Below are 15,529 nucleotides of genomic sequence, written 5' to 3'. Positions count from 1 at the left end.
GAAAACTTAAAATTATATATGCAGCTCCTCTATTTCTACTGGACGGTGCTACACTAGATTAAGTAGTGGTTAAAACTAAATAACTTACTTTGAAAGAAATCTTTAAGTTCTGATTTGTCCACTTCATGAGGCAGGTTGCCAATGAAGAGTTGGTGACTGTCAGGATGTCTCACAATTCTTCGGGGCTCAATATCACCTTGCTCACCAGCCTCACGGACTTAAGAGACAAAAACAACAAGGAAAGACTAGAGAAAGACCTTTCAGGGACTATTCATAAGCAACACTTCTATTATTCCACAGTAAAAAATACTAAAATATCAATGTCTCCCAAGTTATCATCTCAAAATCACACAAACTAGAGAAATTTCCCAATTCAGCTCTTACTTGGTCTGGGTCCCCTCTGAGGAGGAATATTTATTCGTTGCTCTCGTACTCGTTGATCCCTCTGAGGCCTCTGTGGTGGAATCTGAGATTCAGGCTTAGACTCTGGACGGGGCTAAAATATTTACAAGTTAAGTTTTGTCTAAAAACAAAGCAGGCTCATATTTTTTCCTGTGAAGTTTCTAAACTAACAATTAAGGTTCAAAGTAAAATATGACAGTTCCCTCAAAAAAAAATCATTAAAAAACAACTATATGCCAGTTCCTGTTCTCTAAACCTCTGTTGAGTCGTATTAATTTGCCTCCAGTCAGAGCCTTACCTGTGAAGCTGGTACTTTAACTACATGAGGTGGTATTCCAGTAACAGGAACAGCTCCACTGGGAGGAAGGTTCTTACTGGTCACAGATGCCCAAGAAAATGTCTAAAGGACCAATGTTACATGATTACATTACTTATCAAAACAACATAAAAGCTATCAACTTTTGATTCCCTGTGCATAATGTATGTATCACATTCTCATAGATAGAATGGAGATTATAAACATCTTGCAATTTCTTTCCTTCATCTACTCACAAATTTAGGACTAAAACTCCTTGAACTAATGATCAAGTTAAAGTCAAAGATGAAAAGATTGGGGATAAAGAAGCTACTTTTAGTCAATAAGAAGATATACACACACACACACATAATATATGTACATGGATAATCCTCAACTAGATTTCACTGTTATTTTCATTAAACTGATTTTTGCATTTATATTGTGCTATAATACTAAAATAATGATTTACAATTTAAGAAGGATCACTAAGTTTGAGGCCAGCCTCAACAACTTAATGGGATCCTGTCTCAAAATAAATAAACAAATGAATAAACAAAAACAGCTAGGAATGCACCTCCATGGGTAAAAGCATCCATGGGTTCAATCCCCAATTCCACCACTAAAAAAAAAGATGAAGTATCAAAAGACTAGAGATTGTTGATAATGACTGATAAAAATGGAACTTACCATTTGAATACCTAAGAGGCATTCAAGCTACCTTTGAGGGGGTGGGAACCACAGGCCATTTCTTTTGATGTTACAAAGTGACAGGCATCATGCCTCTTATCTGAGACATGGCCTAGTATGTAAGAAATTTCCCTAAACCAATAGGAAATGCATCAAGAAGGTTAACAAAGCAACTAAAAAAGGAGAAAAGAGTTTTTTAAAAAGTAAAAATAGAATAAAGATGAAGACATGTTCCTTACCCTCAAGTCTTCCTGTACTGTTTGAGCTATATCTGTAGGTGCTGGAGAAGAACTCTTCTGAGCATCCTCAGGAGCAGGTTCTTCTAATACCGGCTCAGACTTTTCCTCTTGGATTTCAGATACGGGTTCTTGCTCTGGTTCTGGTTCAGGATCAGGCTCTGGTTCAGCAACAGGCTCCTCTAAATGTTCTTCCAAGTCATTGCTTTCACAGGAAAATTTGAGAAATATCATTCTGCCTCCACTGACTTAGAAATTTTTTGGGGGGGGGCAGGGGGGTGGGATACACCAGGGATTGAACCAGAGGAGCTTAAACACTGAGCCACATCCTCAGCCCTTTTTTACATTTTATTTAGAGACAGGGTCTCAGTGAGTTGCTTATTGTCTCACTAATTTGCTGAGGCTGCCTTTGAACTTACAATCCTCCTGCCTCAGCCTCCCAGGCCACTGGAATTAAGACATGTGCCACAGCATCTGGCAGAAATTCTTAATAATGTATTAACCATGGAAAAAACTTCTCTCAGGGAGGAGGCTAGAGCTTGATGGTGAAGCACATGTATAGGATGAGCAAGGTCTGGGTTGTATCTCCAGCACAAAAAAAAGATAAAAGAAGCAAGTTTAAGGGGCTGGGGTTGTGACTCAGCGGTAGAGCACTCGCCTAGCTAGGGTTCGATCCTCAGCACCACATAAAAATAGATTAATTAATTAAAGATACTGTATCCAACTAAAATTAAAAAAATAAATATTAAAAAGAAGCAAGTTTAAAAAGTTATTTGCTCAAATTCAAGTCAAAATATTTGCTCAAATTCATTCAAAACAAATGGAAAATTTTCTCATCCTATAGAAATTCTAAAAGTTTTGCCATTTACTTATAACACATCACAAAATCTCTCATACCTAATGGGCTGGGGGAAGAGGGAAAGAGGAAGTTGCTGTTCTTAAAATCTATAGTTTGTTTTGCACATTGAATGAAAAGTTCTAGAGATCTTTCATACATCTATGTGTACCTCGTTAAGACAACTGTACCTCATACTTAACACCTCATTCTTAAACTCTCATAAAAACACATAAGAAATTTTAGGAGAAATAAAGATAGTTGTAATTCAGAACACTTATTAAATTTCCACATAAATCACTAGTAATGCTGTTAAAACTGCAAGTGTATGCTGAGGCTGTAGCTCAGTGGCAGAGCACTTGCTTAGCATGTGTGAGGCACTGGGTTGGATCCTTAACACCATATAAAAATAAACAAATAAAATAAAGGCATTCTCTCCATCTACAACTACAATAAATAAATAAATAATTTTTTTTAAACTGCAGGTGTTTTTCCTCCTGAAATTCTAATTCAGCAGATTTGTGGCATGACCACCAATCTTCATTTTTAACCAGCAATCCAAATGAGTAATATCGTTAGACATCATCACATTTTGATAAACAACTGAAAATATTTATTATAATTTTTTGATATTAATTAATATTAAGCACTGAACATAACATTTAGGATGTCTCATGGCAACATCATTTCAATCCCTATCAAACACATTTCTGTCCCAAGCACAAAAATAAAAAAACCCTAAAATATAATGACATATTTGCCATCTGAGGTGGTAAAATTCTTTATTGCTACTTAGCTCACATATTTTAATTTCTACCTGGTCACTCAGTACTTAACAATTTATACTTCCCCAAAAGCATTTAATGAAATACCTTGATTTAGTGAACGATTGATAAAGAAATATTCAAAAATTTGTACTTGCCACCAAGAAAAAACTAAACCAAAAAGTAACTGATAGGTACTATTTAAACAGTCCTCATAGTACACTCTACTATTAATAAACATCATTTTTTTTATTTTGTCAGAGGTACCAAAGCCAAATCATTCTTCTAGAAAATTATAATTTGATATCAAATCTGAGACGGTATGATTGCTCTCTAACAAAGAGACAGATAATGCAATTTCTTATGTAGCCCTGGACATGTACACAAAAATTTCCTTACCTGACAGTCTGATCATAGAAAGTTCCAGAATCATCAGGTACCACCTCAGGTGTCTGCTGTCTTTCTTCAGGCTCCTCTACTTCTTCCTCAGATTCTGAGGAAAAGAAATTTAAAACATAATTTGTGCTTACCTAATTTTCAGTTCATTATAATGTCTACTACAGGAGATTCATATCTTTTAAACTGATTTTACCAATAAAGATGAGAATGGGAAAACAATGTCTACTATTTAAGAAAGAGAAAATGAGGTCATAAAGGGAAACATACATAGGGCAATTTGATAAAATCATGACACAGATTTGAAGGACAGATTAGTGTTTTGATTAACACAGAATATGAGGTCGTATTTCAGCAATCTAATGTACCTTACTAGCTACCACTACCTTAGGTAAACTATTATATTTCAATACCCTAATGTACTTTATTGGAGAAACAATACCTAAAGTACTGTCTATAAGGTGTATATTACATAATAAATATAAAGCACTTAGAACAGTCTGAGCCATGTAATAAAATTCAAACACTATCCATTGGTCTGCTTTTGCACATAATCCACATCTATCCTTTCTTTCAGGCTAATTTTCAAGAATATTTGCATAGCAAACAGCCTTAGAAAAAAGTATTCCTCAAGAGCAAAGGAGAGGCATGTTACTGCCTAGAAAAGATTTGGTTTCCCTGAAATAAGGGTTTCACACCTTTAACAACCCACTGCAATGCATTTATCATGAGACCTTCTTCATGGGGTCCTATGGGAACTAAAGCAAAAATGCTACTGTTGGCTGCTGAGAATGATAATCTACTTCTGACCTCCATGAAAAAAGCTAACCAATTAGCATCCAACAGGGTAAAAGCTGAGATTCTTCATGTCAAATACTACTTATTCACAATAAAGAACCAACAAAACTATTCAATAAACCCATTATTCTCTAAAGGTCCATCAGATGCTGTTTAAAATGTTTAGATAAGTAACATACAGTGCTTCACTACTTACCCTCCTGAGGCTCAGTGACAAAGCCACCAAAGACCTCATCTTGGTATCTGAAGATATCATTATGAACATAGAATTTATTTGCAACAGAGCCCTGCAATGCCAACAAAAAGTTTTAATTTATACAACAGACTTTCAAAGAGCCAAACAACTACACCAGTGTTCTAAACTAGCAGGAGATACTTGGCAATGTCTGGAGACATTTTAGTTTTCATGACTGGTACAGTCACTAACAACTATTAAGCAGAGTGCAAGGATGAATAAGATAGCCCCCAAAACAAAGAATTAGTTAACCCAAAATGCCAAAAGTACCAAGATTAAAAAGTCATGCTTTATACTATAGTTATTTTAAAAACTATATTCTAATATATTTTATTTGTTCAAAACATTTATCCTCATCACCAGATGAATACCAAAAAAAAAAGACAGAGAAGATTAAAAACTCTGAAGTATGTAAGATGCAAAAGCTAACACCTCAAATCATTTAGAGGCAATTAGATATTTTAAATTCCCTATATCTGCATCCAAAAATATTCATTCTAACATTCCGGGGTGGTTTAGCTAAGGGGGAAAAAAAATTGCTCACATTATGTCTAAGACATATCAAAGTCCAAATCCAGTTATGTTATTTAGTAGTTACTCAATTTCAAAGCTGTTCCCTCATCCATAAAAAAAAAGATCAACATATATACCACAGTGCATGTGTTCTCAAAGTTTATAAAACAATGCATTATGTTAACATGGAAGAGTCATCCCTTTAAAGTCTGATGTATAAAAATGAATAAAAATTTTAAAATAAACTTTTCCCTTTAAAAGGGAAAAAAAAAAGCTATACAAGAAAGTCCTTCAAATATTTTTTTGGGTGGGGGGGTACTGGAGATTAAAACAGGGGCACTTAACCACTGAGCCATATCCTAGGCTCCTTTCTATATCTCATTTAGAGATGATGTCTTATGAGTTGCTTATTAGGGCCTTGCTAAGTTGCCGAGGCTGGCTTTGAACTTATGATACTCTGGCCTCAGCCTTCTGAACTGCTGGGATTACAGGTGTATACCATTATACCTGGCTAGAATAGAAGTCCTTCAAATTTTTACCTTTCAATATAACCCTCCATTTAAAAGATGACTAAAATAATTTCATGTAACTTTTTCAAATAGACAAAAATATTCTCTTCTCAGTAAAAATATAGTATTGCATTCATTATTCTAAATATTAAAAATTATTTTAAAGATTAATACTAAAAAATAATGATCATTTTTTCATCAAGTTTTTAATGAGCCACTTCTACATATTTAAGCAGACAGGATTCTTGACTGTGATCAATCTGGAAGACTTTCATGATAAGCCTAACTACAAAGAACTACGGTTCCTTGAAGAAACAGCTGATTCTAGAATTGTGCTAAAGCAGGGTCTGTGCAAGCTGAGCCCAGAACATTTTGCTCCACAATGTTACAAAGTGGACCCCCCTCAAAAAATAAACAAACAAAAAGACACAAAAGAAGCTTGAAGGGGTTCCCTCTGCTTGGATCTAGAACATTTTAGACATGACAGTAACAGATTACAACTCATTAAATAAACTAAAAATCCACAAATGATTAACAGATAAGAAAGGGAAAGTCCTTCATAGCAGGATGCCAACTAATAGGGGATTATATAAACTCAATTTGTCACCATCAAAATAGCAACTGATTTCAACCAAGAATCAATGATTGCTAAAGTTAGCATACAAAAAGTTGATAAGTAACAGGATACAAATCTCAAACAATCTGCACAATGCATAAATCAGAAAAGGAAAAATACTTAACAACACAGCAGCAAAACCTAGTGAACATCACCTTACATAAGGTTAACATCATTAATAAAACTAAATAACAGGACTGGGGTTGTGGCTTAGCGGTGGAGCACCTGCCTGGCATGTGTGAAGCACTAGGTTAAATTCTCAGCACCACATACAAACTAATAAAATAAAGGTCCAGCAACTAAAATATATAAAAAAATTGAAAGACCCCTCCTCCCCTGCCCATCTAAAAAAAAAAAAAAAAAACTAAATGACATCACATGCCTCTTTGAGGTACTAAAAGATACTTAAGTATGAAGTGTTTACAAAATAACATGACCGTTCTCGAAAAACATCACTGCCATGACAAATAAAAGATTAAGAAACTACTACACATTAAGAGACTAGAGACACATTATAGCTAAAAGCAATGTATAACTGTGTATTGAATCTTGGACCTGGAAAAAAAAAAAATCACTATGAAGTTCAATATTCTGAAATTCAAATATGGACTACAGAATGATAGTAACATTACATCAATATTTCCTGAATTTAATTACTGCACTATGATTACAGGACAGAATTCCTTATTCTTAGAAATTACCCACTTAAGCTGGGAAGGTTGTGTGGTAAATCCCTTGCCTAACACAAGCAAAGACCTGGGTTCTTCCCCCAGCACCACAAAAGGAAGAACAAAATCAACATGCAAGTATTTAAAACAAAAAGAAAGAAAGAAAAAAGAAAATAAATGTCCACATAAGCATCTGAGCATGATTAGAAATGTCTTAAACTTCCTTTCAAATGATTTAGAAGAGGAAACCTTTTTAGGGATACATAAAAAAAAAAATATATAGGCTGGAGATGTAGTGCAATAATAGAGTGCTTGACTAGCATGGGCAAAGCCTTGTGTTCAATTTCCAGCATTACAAAAAAAAAAAAAAAGAACACAACCCACCATAAGTGGGCAAGTATTGACAGTAACTCTATAGCTATAGGTAAGGTTTACATAAGCATTGCTGCACTATTCTGACAACTCAATATGTTTGAAAGTTCAAAAACAATTTAAAGATATGCAAAACCTTTCATTTTTTCCCCACATTATTTCACTACTAAACATACCTCTGGGGCAAGGACAAATGTTTGCATGAATCTCCGCAAAGCCTGGTTGTTGTTTGATAAGAGACCCATCACCTGGACCACCACACCATCATTTAGAGTAGCATGAGCATCAACATGGCGAATCTTAGTGTGGCAGTTGGTGAAGTTTTGTGACATCACCTTCCTGTGAATTTCCTAAGGAATCAAGGCCAGTAGTTAATGCTTTAAATTTTACACCTTCAAAATATCCCCAAATATCCTAACACAACATAGCTAAAAGAGTATATACATGTTTAAGTTACAACAAGAGTTTTTTCTTTATTACTCTATTCCCAGTGAGTTGACTTGAATCCTTTAAAATAAATGTCCTGGATTAACACTTTTAAAAGCTTAGAAAACATGATCCCAGGCTAAAAGCAACTATATTCTAACACACAAAGCATTCAGAGTATATCATCCAATGTGAACAAATGAAAATCACAGGCCATTCAACAACTATCATATTTATAAAATAGTAACTACCTAAACTTCTATTACAATGTTGAAAAATTCAATCTTTCAGTATTATCAAATTTACTAAGCATGTATCTACCTCAACTTTATTATAGATTGGTTTCTAGATACTTCCAGATCCAAATAAAACTTGTACTTACTTTCTGTCCATAGACTGCATCTGCTGGCTTTCCATTTGAATCCAATCCCCCATGAACATAGGAAGAGTTCTTTCCATAAAATCTGTATCACGGGAAGATAATTTATTTTCTATCTTTAAGTACCCTAACAGTAAGTAAGTATTTTTCACATTATAAATCTACTTCACTGGCTGATTATTGAAGGCAGGAATGTGTTTTCTTTCTTTATCTATATGCAATCATCTATCCATCCCCTCCATGCCACTCAGTTAACATTTTCTGAATAGGAATGGATTTGGTTAGTGAGGCAGAACACTTATTTTCCAAGTGGTAACTTCCACATTTCAGGATTATCATGTTGGAAAAGATCTTACAGTTCATGACAGAATGATCAGTCACTTAAACTTAAGATTCCGTTTTCACTAGAAGGAAGAAAACAGCAGTTGGGCTGGGGGCAGTCACATTCTCCATAGGCTTGAAATCCTTTTAGATTTCAGAATGCATGTGAGCAGTTCCTATTAACTACTTGCAAACTCACACAGGCAGTTTTAGAAGTTTTTAACAATTTCTGCTGATGCAGTAAGAATTTTTAATTTCCTGTAGTTTTCGTTCATCTGTGTCTTCAAATACCGTTTTCACTACAACAATATTCTACCATACACACACACACAAATGCCCCCAAACTAGGCAAAAATCGCTATTAAGTATTTTTTGTTATCTGTCTTCCAGATAAGTATATTTTTGAATAAATAAGCCCATACATATTATTTTATATCCTGACTCCACTCCCCAACCCCCAAAAAAGGAATAGGTCTGGAATCACTAGAATAAGTCTTCCTTTCTACTTTTAAAAGCTACTAAGATGATGTACATGTGTCAGAGAATCCATTCACTACTGGCTAAGCCACCTTTCATTCTAAGATGTGCCTATGTACTTCAGAAATTAAAAAAAAAAACAGAGGGAAGGAAAAAAGCAGCCTTAGAATGACAATATTGACAAGAAAATACATTAATGCATTTGATTAGTTTCTTTAAATTCTTGCTTCTTTTTAAACTCCAAGTTTAACTAACTTCTAAGGACAGAAAATAATAAAACTTTCATAAAACAATGAACAGGAAGAATAAAAACCGATTTGGGGACTTGTTCTACCACTTAATAGACATGAGGATAATACTAGCAAATTTTTAACTCCTCTGAGCTTCTACATCCACAAAGTGAAGTTAATACCTTAATGTCTTACTGAAAAGTTTTTGTAGGTAAAGTATAAAGTGCTTGGAAATGATAAAACCTTAAAAAAATGTTTGTTTCCATTTTCAGTGTAAAGCCAAACCAGGTATTAAGAATGAATTTAGGGCTGGGGATGTGGCTCAAGCGGTAACGCGCTCGCCTGGCATGCGTGCGGCCTGGGTTGGATCCTCAGCACCACATACAAATAAAGATGTTGTGTCCGCCGAAAACTAAAAAATAAATAAATATTAAAAAAAAAAGAATGAATTTATAGGGCAGGGGTTGTGGCTCAGAGGTAGAGATCTTGCCTTGCACATGTGAGGAACTAGGTTTGATCCTTAGCACCATATAAAAATAAACAAAACAAAGGTATTGCGTCCATCTACAACTAAAAGAAATTTTAAAAAAGGATGAATTTATAGGGGCTGGGGATATAGCCCAGTTGGTAGAGTGCTTGCCTCACATGCACAAGGCCCTGGGTTCAATCCCCAACACCACCAAAAAAAAAAAAAAGAATGAATTTATAAACCAGGCACATTGGCACATACCTGTAATCCCAGAGGCCTGGGAGGCTTGAGACAGGAAGATCAAGAGTTCAAAGCCAACTTCAGCAACTTAGTGAGGTTCTAAGCAACTTAACAAGACCCTATCTCAAAAAATAAAAAGGGCTGGGGATGTGGCTCAGTAGTTAGGTACTCCCGAGTTCAATCTCCACTACCAAAACAAAAAACCAATCTGCAAATTTTCCTCATAACCACCGTACAAAGGAAAAAACAGTTCTGGCCCAACAAATATACATTTTGGAAATTACATGAAATTATCCCAACAAGTCCACATCAATAGTTTTGTATAATGTAACACTGTTTATAAAAGGATATACTGGAAGCAACCTACATCATTAGGAAATTAAAACATACTACATCTCTATAAAATATTCTGTCATCACTAAAATTAAGTGATACATGTACTACCATTAAAGATGACCTTAGATTACCAAGCAAAATAAGCTAAAAGAGTTTGTTAATGGAGTTTGTTAAAACATGTTTGCATATACAAAAAAAAAATTGTTAGTATGCTATTACCAAATTTTTTCACAATTTGTTTTGTTTTTCTGGTTTTTGCAATGCTAGGAATCAAACTGATGGCCTCTTACATGCTAAGGCAAGCGCTCTACCACTGAACAACATGCTCAGCACTTCACAATGTTTTTGTACATCTATGTTTTAACTTACAACAAGCATACAACATTTCTTGATACTTCCGTTTTTAAAAGCATATTAACGCAGAATGTTACTTCAGGAACAAACCTGGATCTTCTTAAATATATATAGTCTTAATAAGTGAGATTATAACATTTGTAAAATTTAGTTAATAGTTCTTTTTAAATACTATTTGGAAATTCTTTTAAATTTTATAATTTTAACATCCAGTACTTACAGGTACTTATGTAAAAGCACTGTTATACAACAACCTCATAAGAAATATGCTGCTGAATGGAAAAATCTCACGTATAAGCACCACACACTATAAAAGAAAGAATTAGATGAATAACTTCTTACCTATGTAGCATGTCTGGGGCCTGGTTCAGCAGTGTGTAATACTGTCTCACAAACTCCCGCCCGACCAGCAGGGGACTAGGCTTCTCCATAACCATTGCTTTGGTCAATTCAACCTGGGGAGTAGGGATGGGGATAAACATTAAAAAAACAAAACCCACACATACCAGGTAACATTTTACACATTCAAATTTACTAAAATCAGATGAACATGTGAGGGAAAAGTCACTATGAAGAATTCACCACTGGGGCTGGGGTTGTGGCTCTAAGGTAAAGTGCTTGCCTAGCATGAGGGAGGCATGGGTTCGATCTTCAAGCACCACATGAAAATAAAGATATTGTGTCCAACCATAACTAAAACATAAATATTAAAAAAATTTTTTAAATAAAAATTCACCATTGTTCCCAAAACTCAATTTCCTTAACTGGATAAAATAACCTCAATATACACCCTACCATAATTTTCTTGAGTTAGTAAGTACACAAAAAACTATGCTGTATTGTATGCATGTACATATATGTAGCAACTAATCCTGTCATTATGTGCATCTATAATGCACCAATAAAATAATGTAAGGAAGGGGCTGGGGCCATAGCTCAATGGTAGAGCACTTGTCCAGCACATGTGAGGCCCTAGGTTTGACCCTCAGCACCACAAAAAAAAAAATAAAAAAAAGTATTGTGTCCATCTACAACTAAAACAAATAAAATGAAAGAAAAAGTGAAGGGGATAAAACCAGCATTCTAATTGCAAAATCATAAACACATTCTTATTGTGGCAATAGAAGATTCAAGGACAATAACCTTAATATGGCTTTAACATCTAGGTACAACCTATCACACCTTCAACTCCATCTAAATCAGATAACCTTTAATATTATTTAAAAATAGAAACTATATATGTGTAATAAGAATTATGATGCATTTTGCTGTCATGTATTTAAAAAATAAAACCAATTAAAAAATAGAAACTATAAAATCAAGATTTCTAAATGTACTTATTAGCTCATCTTATAATGGAAACAAAATCTGATATTCAGACTTTTTATTTAAAACTGGAAAGAAAAACATTCTCAACTTACACAAATATACACACATACACACATATTAACCTAATTATGATATGCAAAAGGAGAAGAACTTTATTTTATATTTTAAAAAGATTGGCAAAATGGATTTTTCCCCTTCCCAGAACAAGGGACATGTACGCGCACATGCTAGGTCAAGTGGTCTACCATTGATCTACATCCCAGCCCCTTTTCTTCAATTTTTCTAGACTAGGTCTTAAGTTGCAGAGGCAGCATAAAACTTGTGATCTTCCTGCCTCAGCTCCCAAGTTGCTGGATTACAAGGTGCATACTACCATGCACAGCAAAATGGATTGATAAATTTCTGAATAAAAGATTTGTTTGTCCTAAAATCTAGTTTGTTTGTTTATTTAATAGATAATCTTGCTATGTTTTTCAGGCTAGCCTCAAACTCTTGGTGCAAGCTCAAACTCCTTAACAAATAATCCTCCCACCTCAACCTCATAAGCAGCTAGGATGAAAGAAGCAGCACTGAACATGGCTCTTGCATCATTCTTGAAGAGCTGTCCCGACTTACTACTTGTTTCACCAAAATCTGTATCAGTCCTAAGACTGTTCTTCATTTTCCCCCAATTATAGCCCCTCAACATGGATCAGCTTTCATAATAGGAAAATACATTGCCTTCAGGCATGGTTATCAAGATACCAGAAACAAAACTCTGGAACTGAAGTATTCAACTAATAAACTATCAACCTGAAGCAGAACGAGAGCCACATCCTTCACCTGTCTCTTGATCTAAAATAATTCCAGCGGGGCTTAGTGGCACACACATATCCCAGTAGCGTGGGAGGCTGAGAAGCAGAAAGCCAACTTCAACAAGTTGTCAAGGCCCCGAGCAACTTAGTGAGACTGTCTCAAAATTTGAAAAAAGGGATCTGGGGATGTATCCGTGTACCTCTGGATTCAATCCCCAGTATCAAAAAATAAAATAAAAATTTGAAAAATAAAATAATTTCAGGTTTTCTTATAGATCCCAGAATTTAAAGATATCTGGACATTAGAGATTCTTAGTTATCTATCTATAGCCTGCGGTTTCCAAGATTTAGATTTCCCCTTGCCGCACTTACATGAAAGCAATTTCACTTATTTATATATAAAAATTCCTTCTGTAAGGTTTCCTTTCTTAAAAGGGGTTCAGAGGGGTTAGTGGTATAGCTCAAAGGTAGAACACTTGCTTAGTATGCCTGACACCCTGGGTTGGATGTACAGTACCACAAACAAAACAATCCAGAGGGAAAAAAATTCCTAAAATTAAGATAATTTCAAGGACCTGGGTTCAATCCCAGCACAACAAAAGGGGAGGGGAAATTAACTACTCTCATTCAAAATTATTAGTATCTAACCCAAACAGATGAACAGGAAAAAAACACTATGATTATGTTATACTCTCAGACCTCACAACTAGTTTCAGAAATGAAGCAGATCTCTCTATCTCAGGAAAGGTAAAATATTTTCATTCCAATAAATTGCACTTTTATATTTATATAAAAGGGCTGAACATCAAGTTTTGCTTTCCTGTCTTATTCAAAATACATACTATATACACAATATAAAAAGTAATTCAAAAGGCACCTACTTCACAGGATAAAAGAAATCAGAAGCTGGTCATGATGGTACATACCTATAATCCCAGTGACTAGGAAGGATGAGTGAGATGCAGGAGGATTGCAAGTTGGAGGCCACCCTCCACAAATAAGCGAGACCCAGATTCCTTAGAAAACTTGGAATGGAACCACCATTTGATCCAGCTATGCCACTCCTTAGTATATACCCAAGGACTTAAAACTCAGCATATTAAGTGATGCAGCCACATCAGTATTTATAGCAGCTAAACTCACAATAGCTGAACTATGGAACCAACTTAAGTATCCTTCAACAGATGAATGGTTAAAGAAAATGTGAATACATACACAATGGAATATTACTCAGCCTTAAAGAATAAAATGGTGGCATATGTGGGTAAGTGGGGTGAAGCTGGAGAATATCATGTTCTAAGCAAAATAAGCCAATCCTAAAAAAACAAATGTTTTCTCCAATATGCAGATGCTAATTCACAATAAGGGGGATGGAGGCTAAGGAAGAATAGAGTTACTCTGGATTAGGCAGAGAAGAGGGGGGGGAAAGGGAGGGAATGAGAGTAGGAAGAAGAGTAGAATGAATTGGACAATGTTATTACCCTATGTGTTTATATGACTACCCTATGGGTATATGTGTGACTCTATATCATGTACAACCACAAGAATAAGAAATTATACTCCATTTATGTACAAGGTATCAAAGTGCATTCTACTGTCATGTGTAACTAATTAGAACAAATAAAAAGGGCCAGGTGCTTAGTAACTATTTTCATGTCCAGCCAAGATGTAGAGATTGCTGTGTGCTATAGGATTTTCTGTTGGCCTATTTTTTCAAAATGACAAACCCGTCTGATCCAAAATAAGTGGGAAACTGGTTTACCTATTACGGGTATATCTCAAATGATCTGTACATTTGGGTAGAACTCAATATTTTCTGTAGCTGGAAACTGCTAGTCTATCTCCTGTCACTATGTGGTAGTTACCTCAAGTCACAAGAAGTCATTTTCTTGCCTTCGATGTAGAGCCTAAAGGATTTTGATTGTATGAGAGTAGTAGTAATTGATAGAGTGTTATTTAGGAATTTATATTATGATGTAATTGGTATACTAATCATGCTTCAATAAAAGCTATGAGATGAATAGTCCTCTAGTTCCAGGAAACAGTCTTTAAAAAAAAAATGTAACAAAGATGCCATGGTATTTTTATTATTTTTTTTTAAGAGAGAGTGAGAGGAGAAGAGAGAGAGAGAATTTTTAATATTTATTTTTTAGTTCTCGGCGGACACAACATCTTTGTTGGTATGTGGTGCTGAGGATCGAACCTGGGTCGCACGCATGCCAGGCGAGTGCGCTACCGCTTGAGCCACATCCCCAGCCCGCCATGGTATTTTTAGATAACTCGGGATTATATTCGATTTAGTGACCATTTTATCATTTTATACTATGCCTTATTCTTTATTAATGAACACACTTTGATTCAAAAAATTAGCAAATGACTTTTCACTTATTAAAAAAGGGGGGTGGGACAAGGATGTGACTAAGTGGTGGAGTGCCCTGTATTCAATCCATAGAACTGTAAAAAAATTTAAAAATTAAAAAAAAAAAATCAGTAATTTACTTAATATGTACCTTTTTTCCCCTTTACTCTCAGTACTCTCTTCACCACTATCTGCTCTTCTTCCCTAGTTCATATAACAAAACACGATTAGTAGGCTGATGCAGGAGGATCACCAAGTTCAAAGCCCACCTTAGCAACTTAGTGAAGCCCTAAGCAACTTGGCAAGATCATCTCCAAAAATAAAAGGGGTTGGGGATGTGGCTCAGTGATTCAGTGCCTCTGGGTTCAATTCGTGGTACCTAAATAAATAAATATTGCTCCAAAGAGCTCAAGGGAAATGGTAGTGGTTATTTAGAATATTCCACATAGGGTGGATATACAGCAGGTTTATTTTCTAGGTCCCAGT

The 15,529-nt window shown here is 35.1% G+C and overlaps 1 protein-coding gene across 1 annotated transcript in view; it reads right to left on the bottom strand.

Moving 5' to 3' along the window:
• G3bp1 (G3BP stress granule assembly factor 1) overlaps positions 1-15,529 on the bottom strand; it is a 37,731-nt gene that overhangs the window by 9,665 nt on the left and 12,537 nt on the right. Inside the window, exons 2-10 of the mRNA XM_026388284.2 lie at positions 10,904-11,016; positions 8,138-8,219; positions 7,506-7,679; positions 4,613-4,703; positions 3,622-3,715; positions 1,627-1,828; positions 701-802; positions 385-496; positions 89-217 (exon numbers count right to left, since the gene is read on the bottom strand). Of these exons, the coding sequence (XP_026244069.1) occupies positions 89-217; positions 385-496; positions 701-802; positions 1,627-1,828; positions 3,622-3,715; positions 4,613-4,703; positions 7,506-7,679; positions 8,138-8,219; positions 10,904-10,998 (1,081 nt within the window). The 5' untranslated portion in view covers positions 10,999-11,016. The remainder of the gene's footprint in view (positions 1-88; positions 218-384; positions 497-700; positions 803-1,626; positions 1,829-3,621; positions 3,716-4,612; positions 4,704-7,505; positions 7,680-8,137; positions 8,220-10,903; positions 11,017-15,529) is intronic.

This window comes from Urocitellus parryii, chromosome 1 (genome assembly GCF_045843805.1).
Source record: "Urocitellus parryii isolate mUroPar1 chromosome 1, mUroPar1.hap1, whole genome shotgun sequence".
Classification (NCBI taxonomy): Eukaryota; Metazoa; Chordata; class Mammalia; order Rodentia; family Sciuridae; genus Urocitellus; species Urocitellus parryii.
Note: the sequence above shows the minus strand (reverse complement) of the source record. Positions and strands in the feature narration are given on the sequence as shown.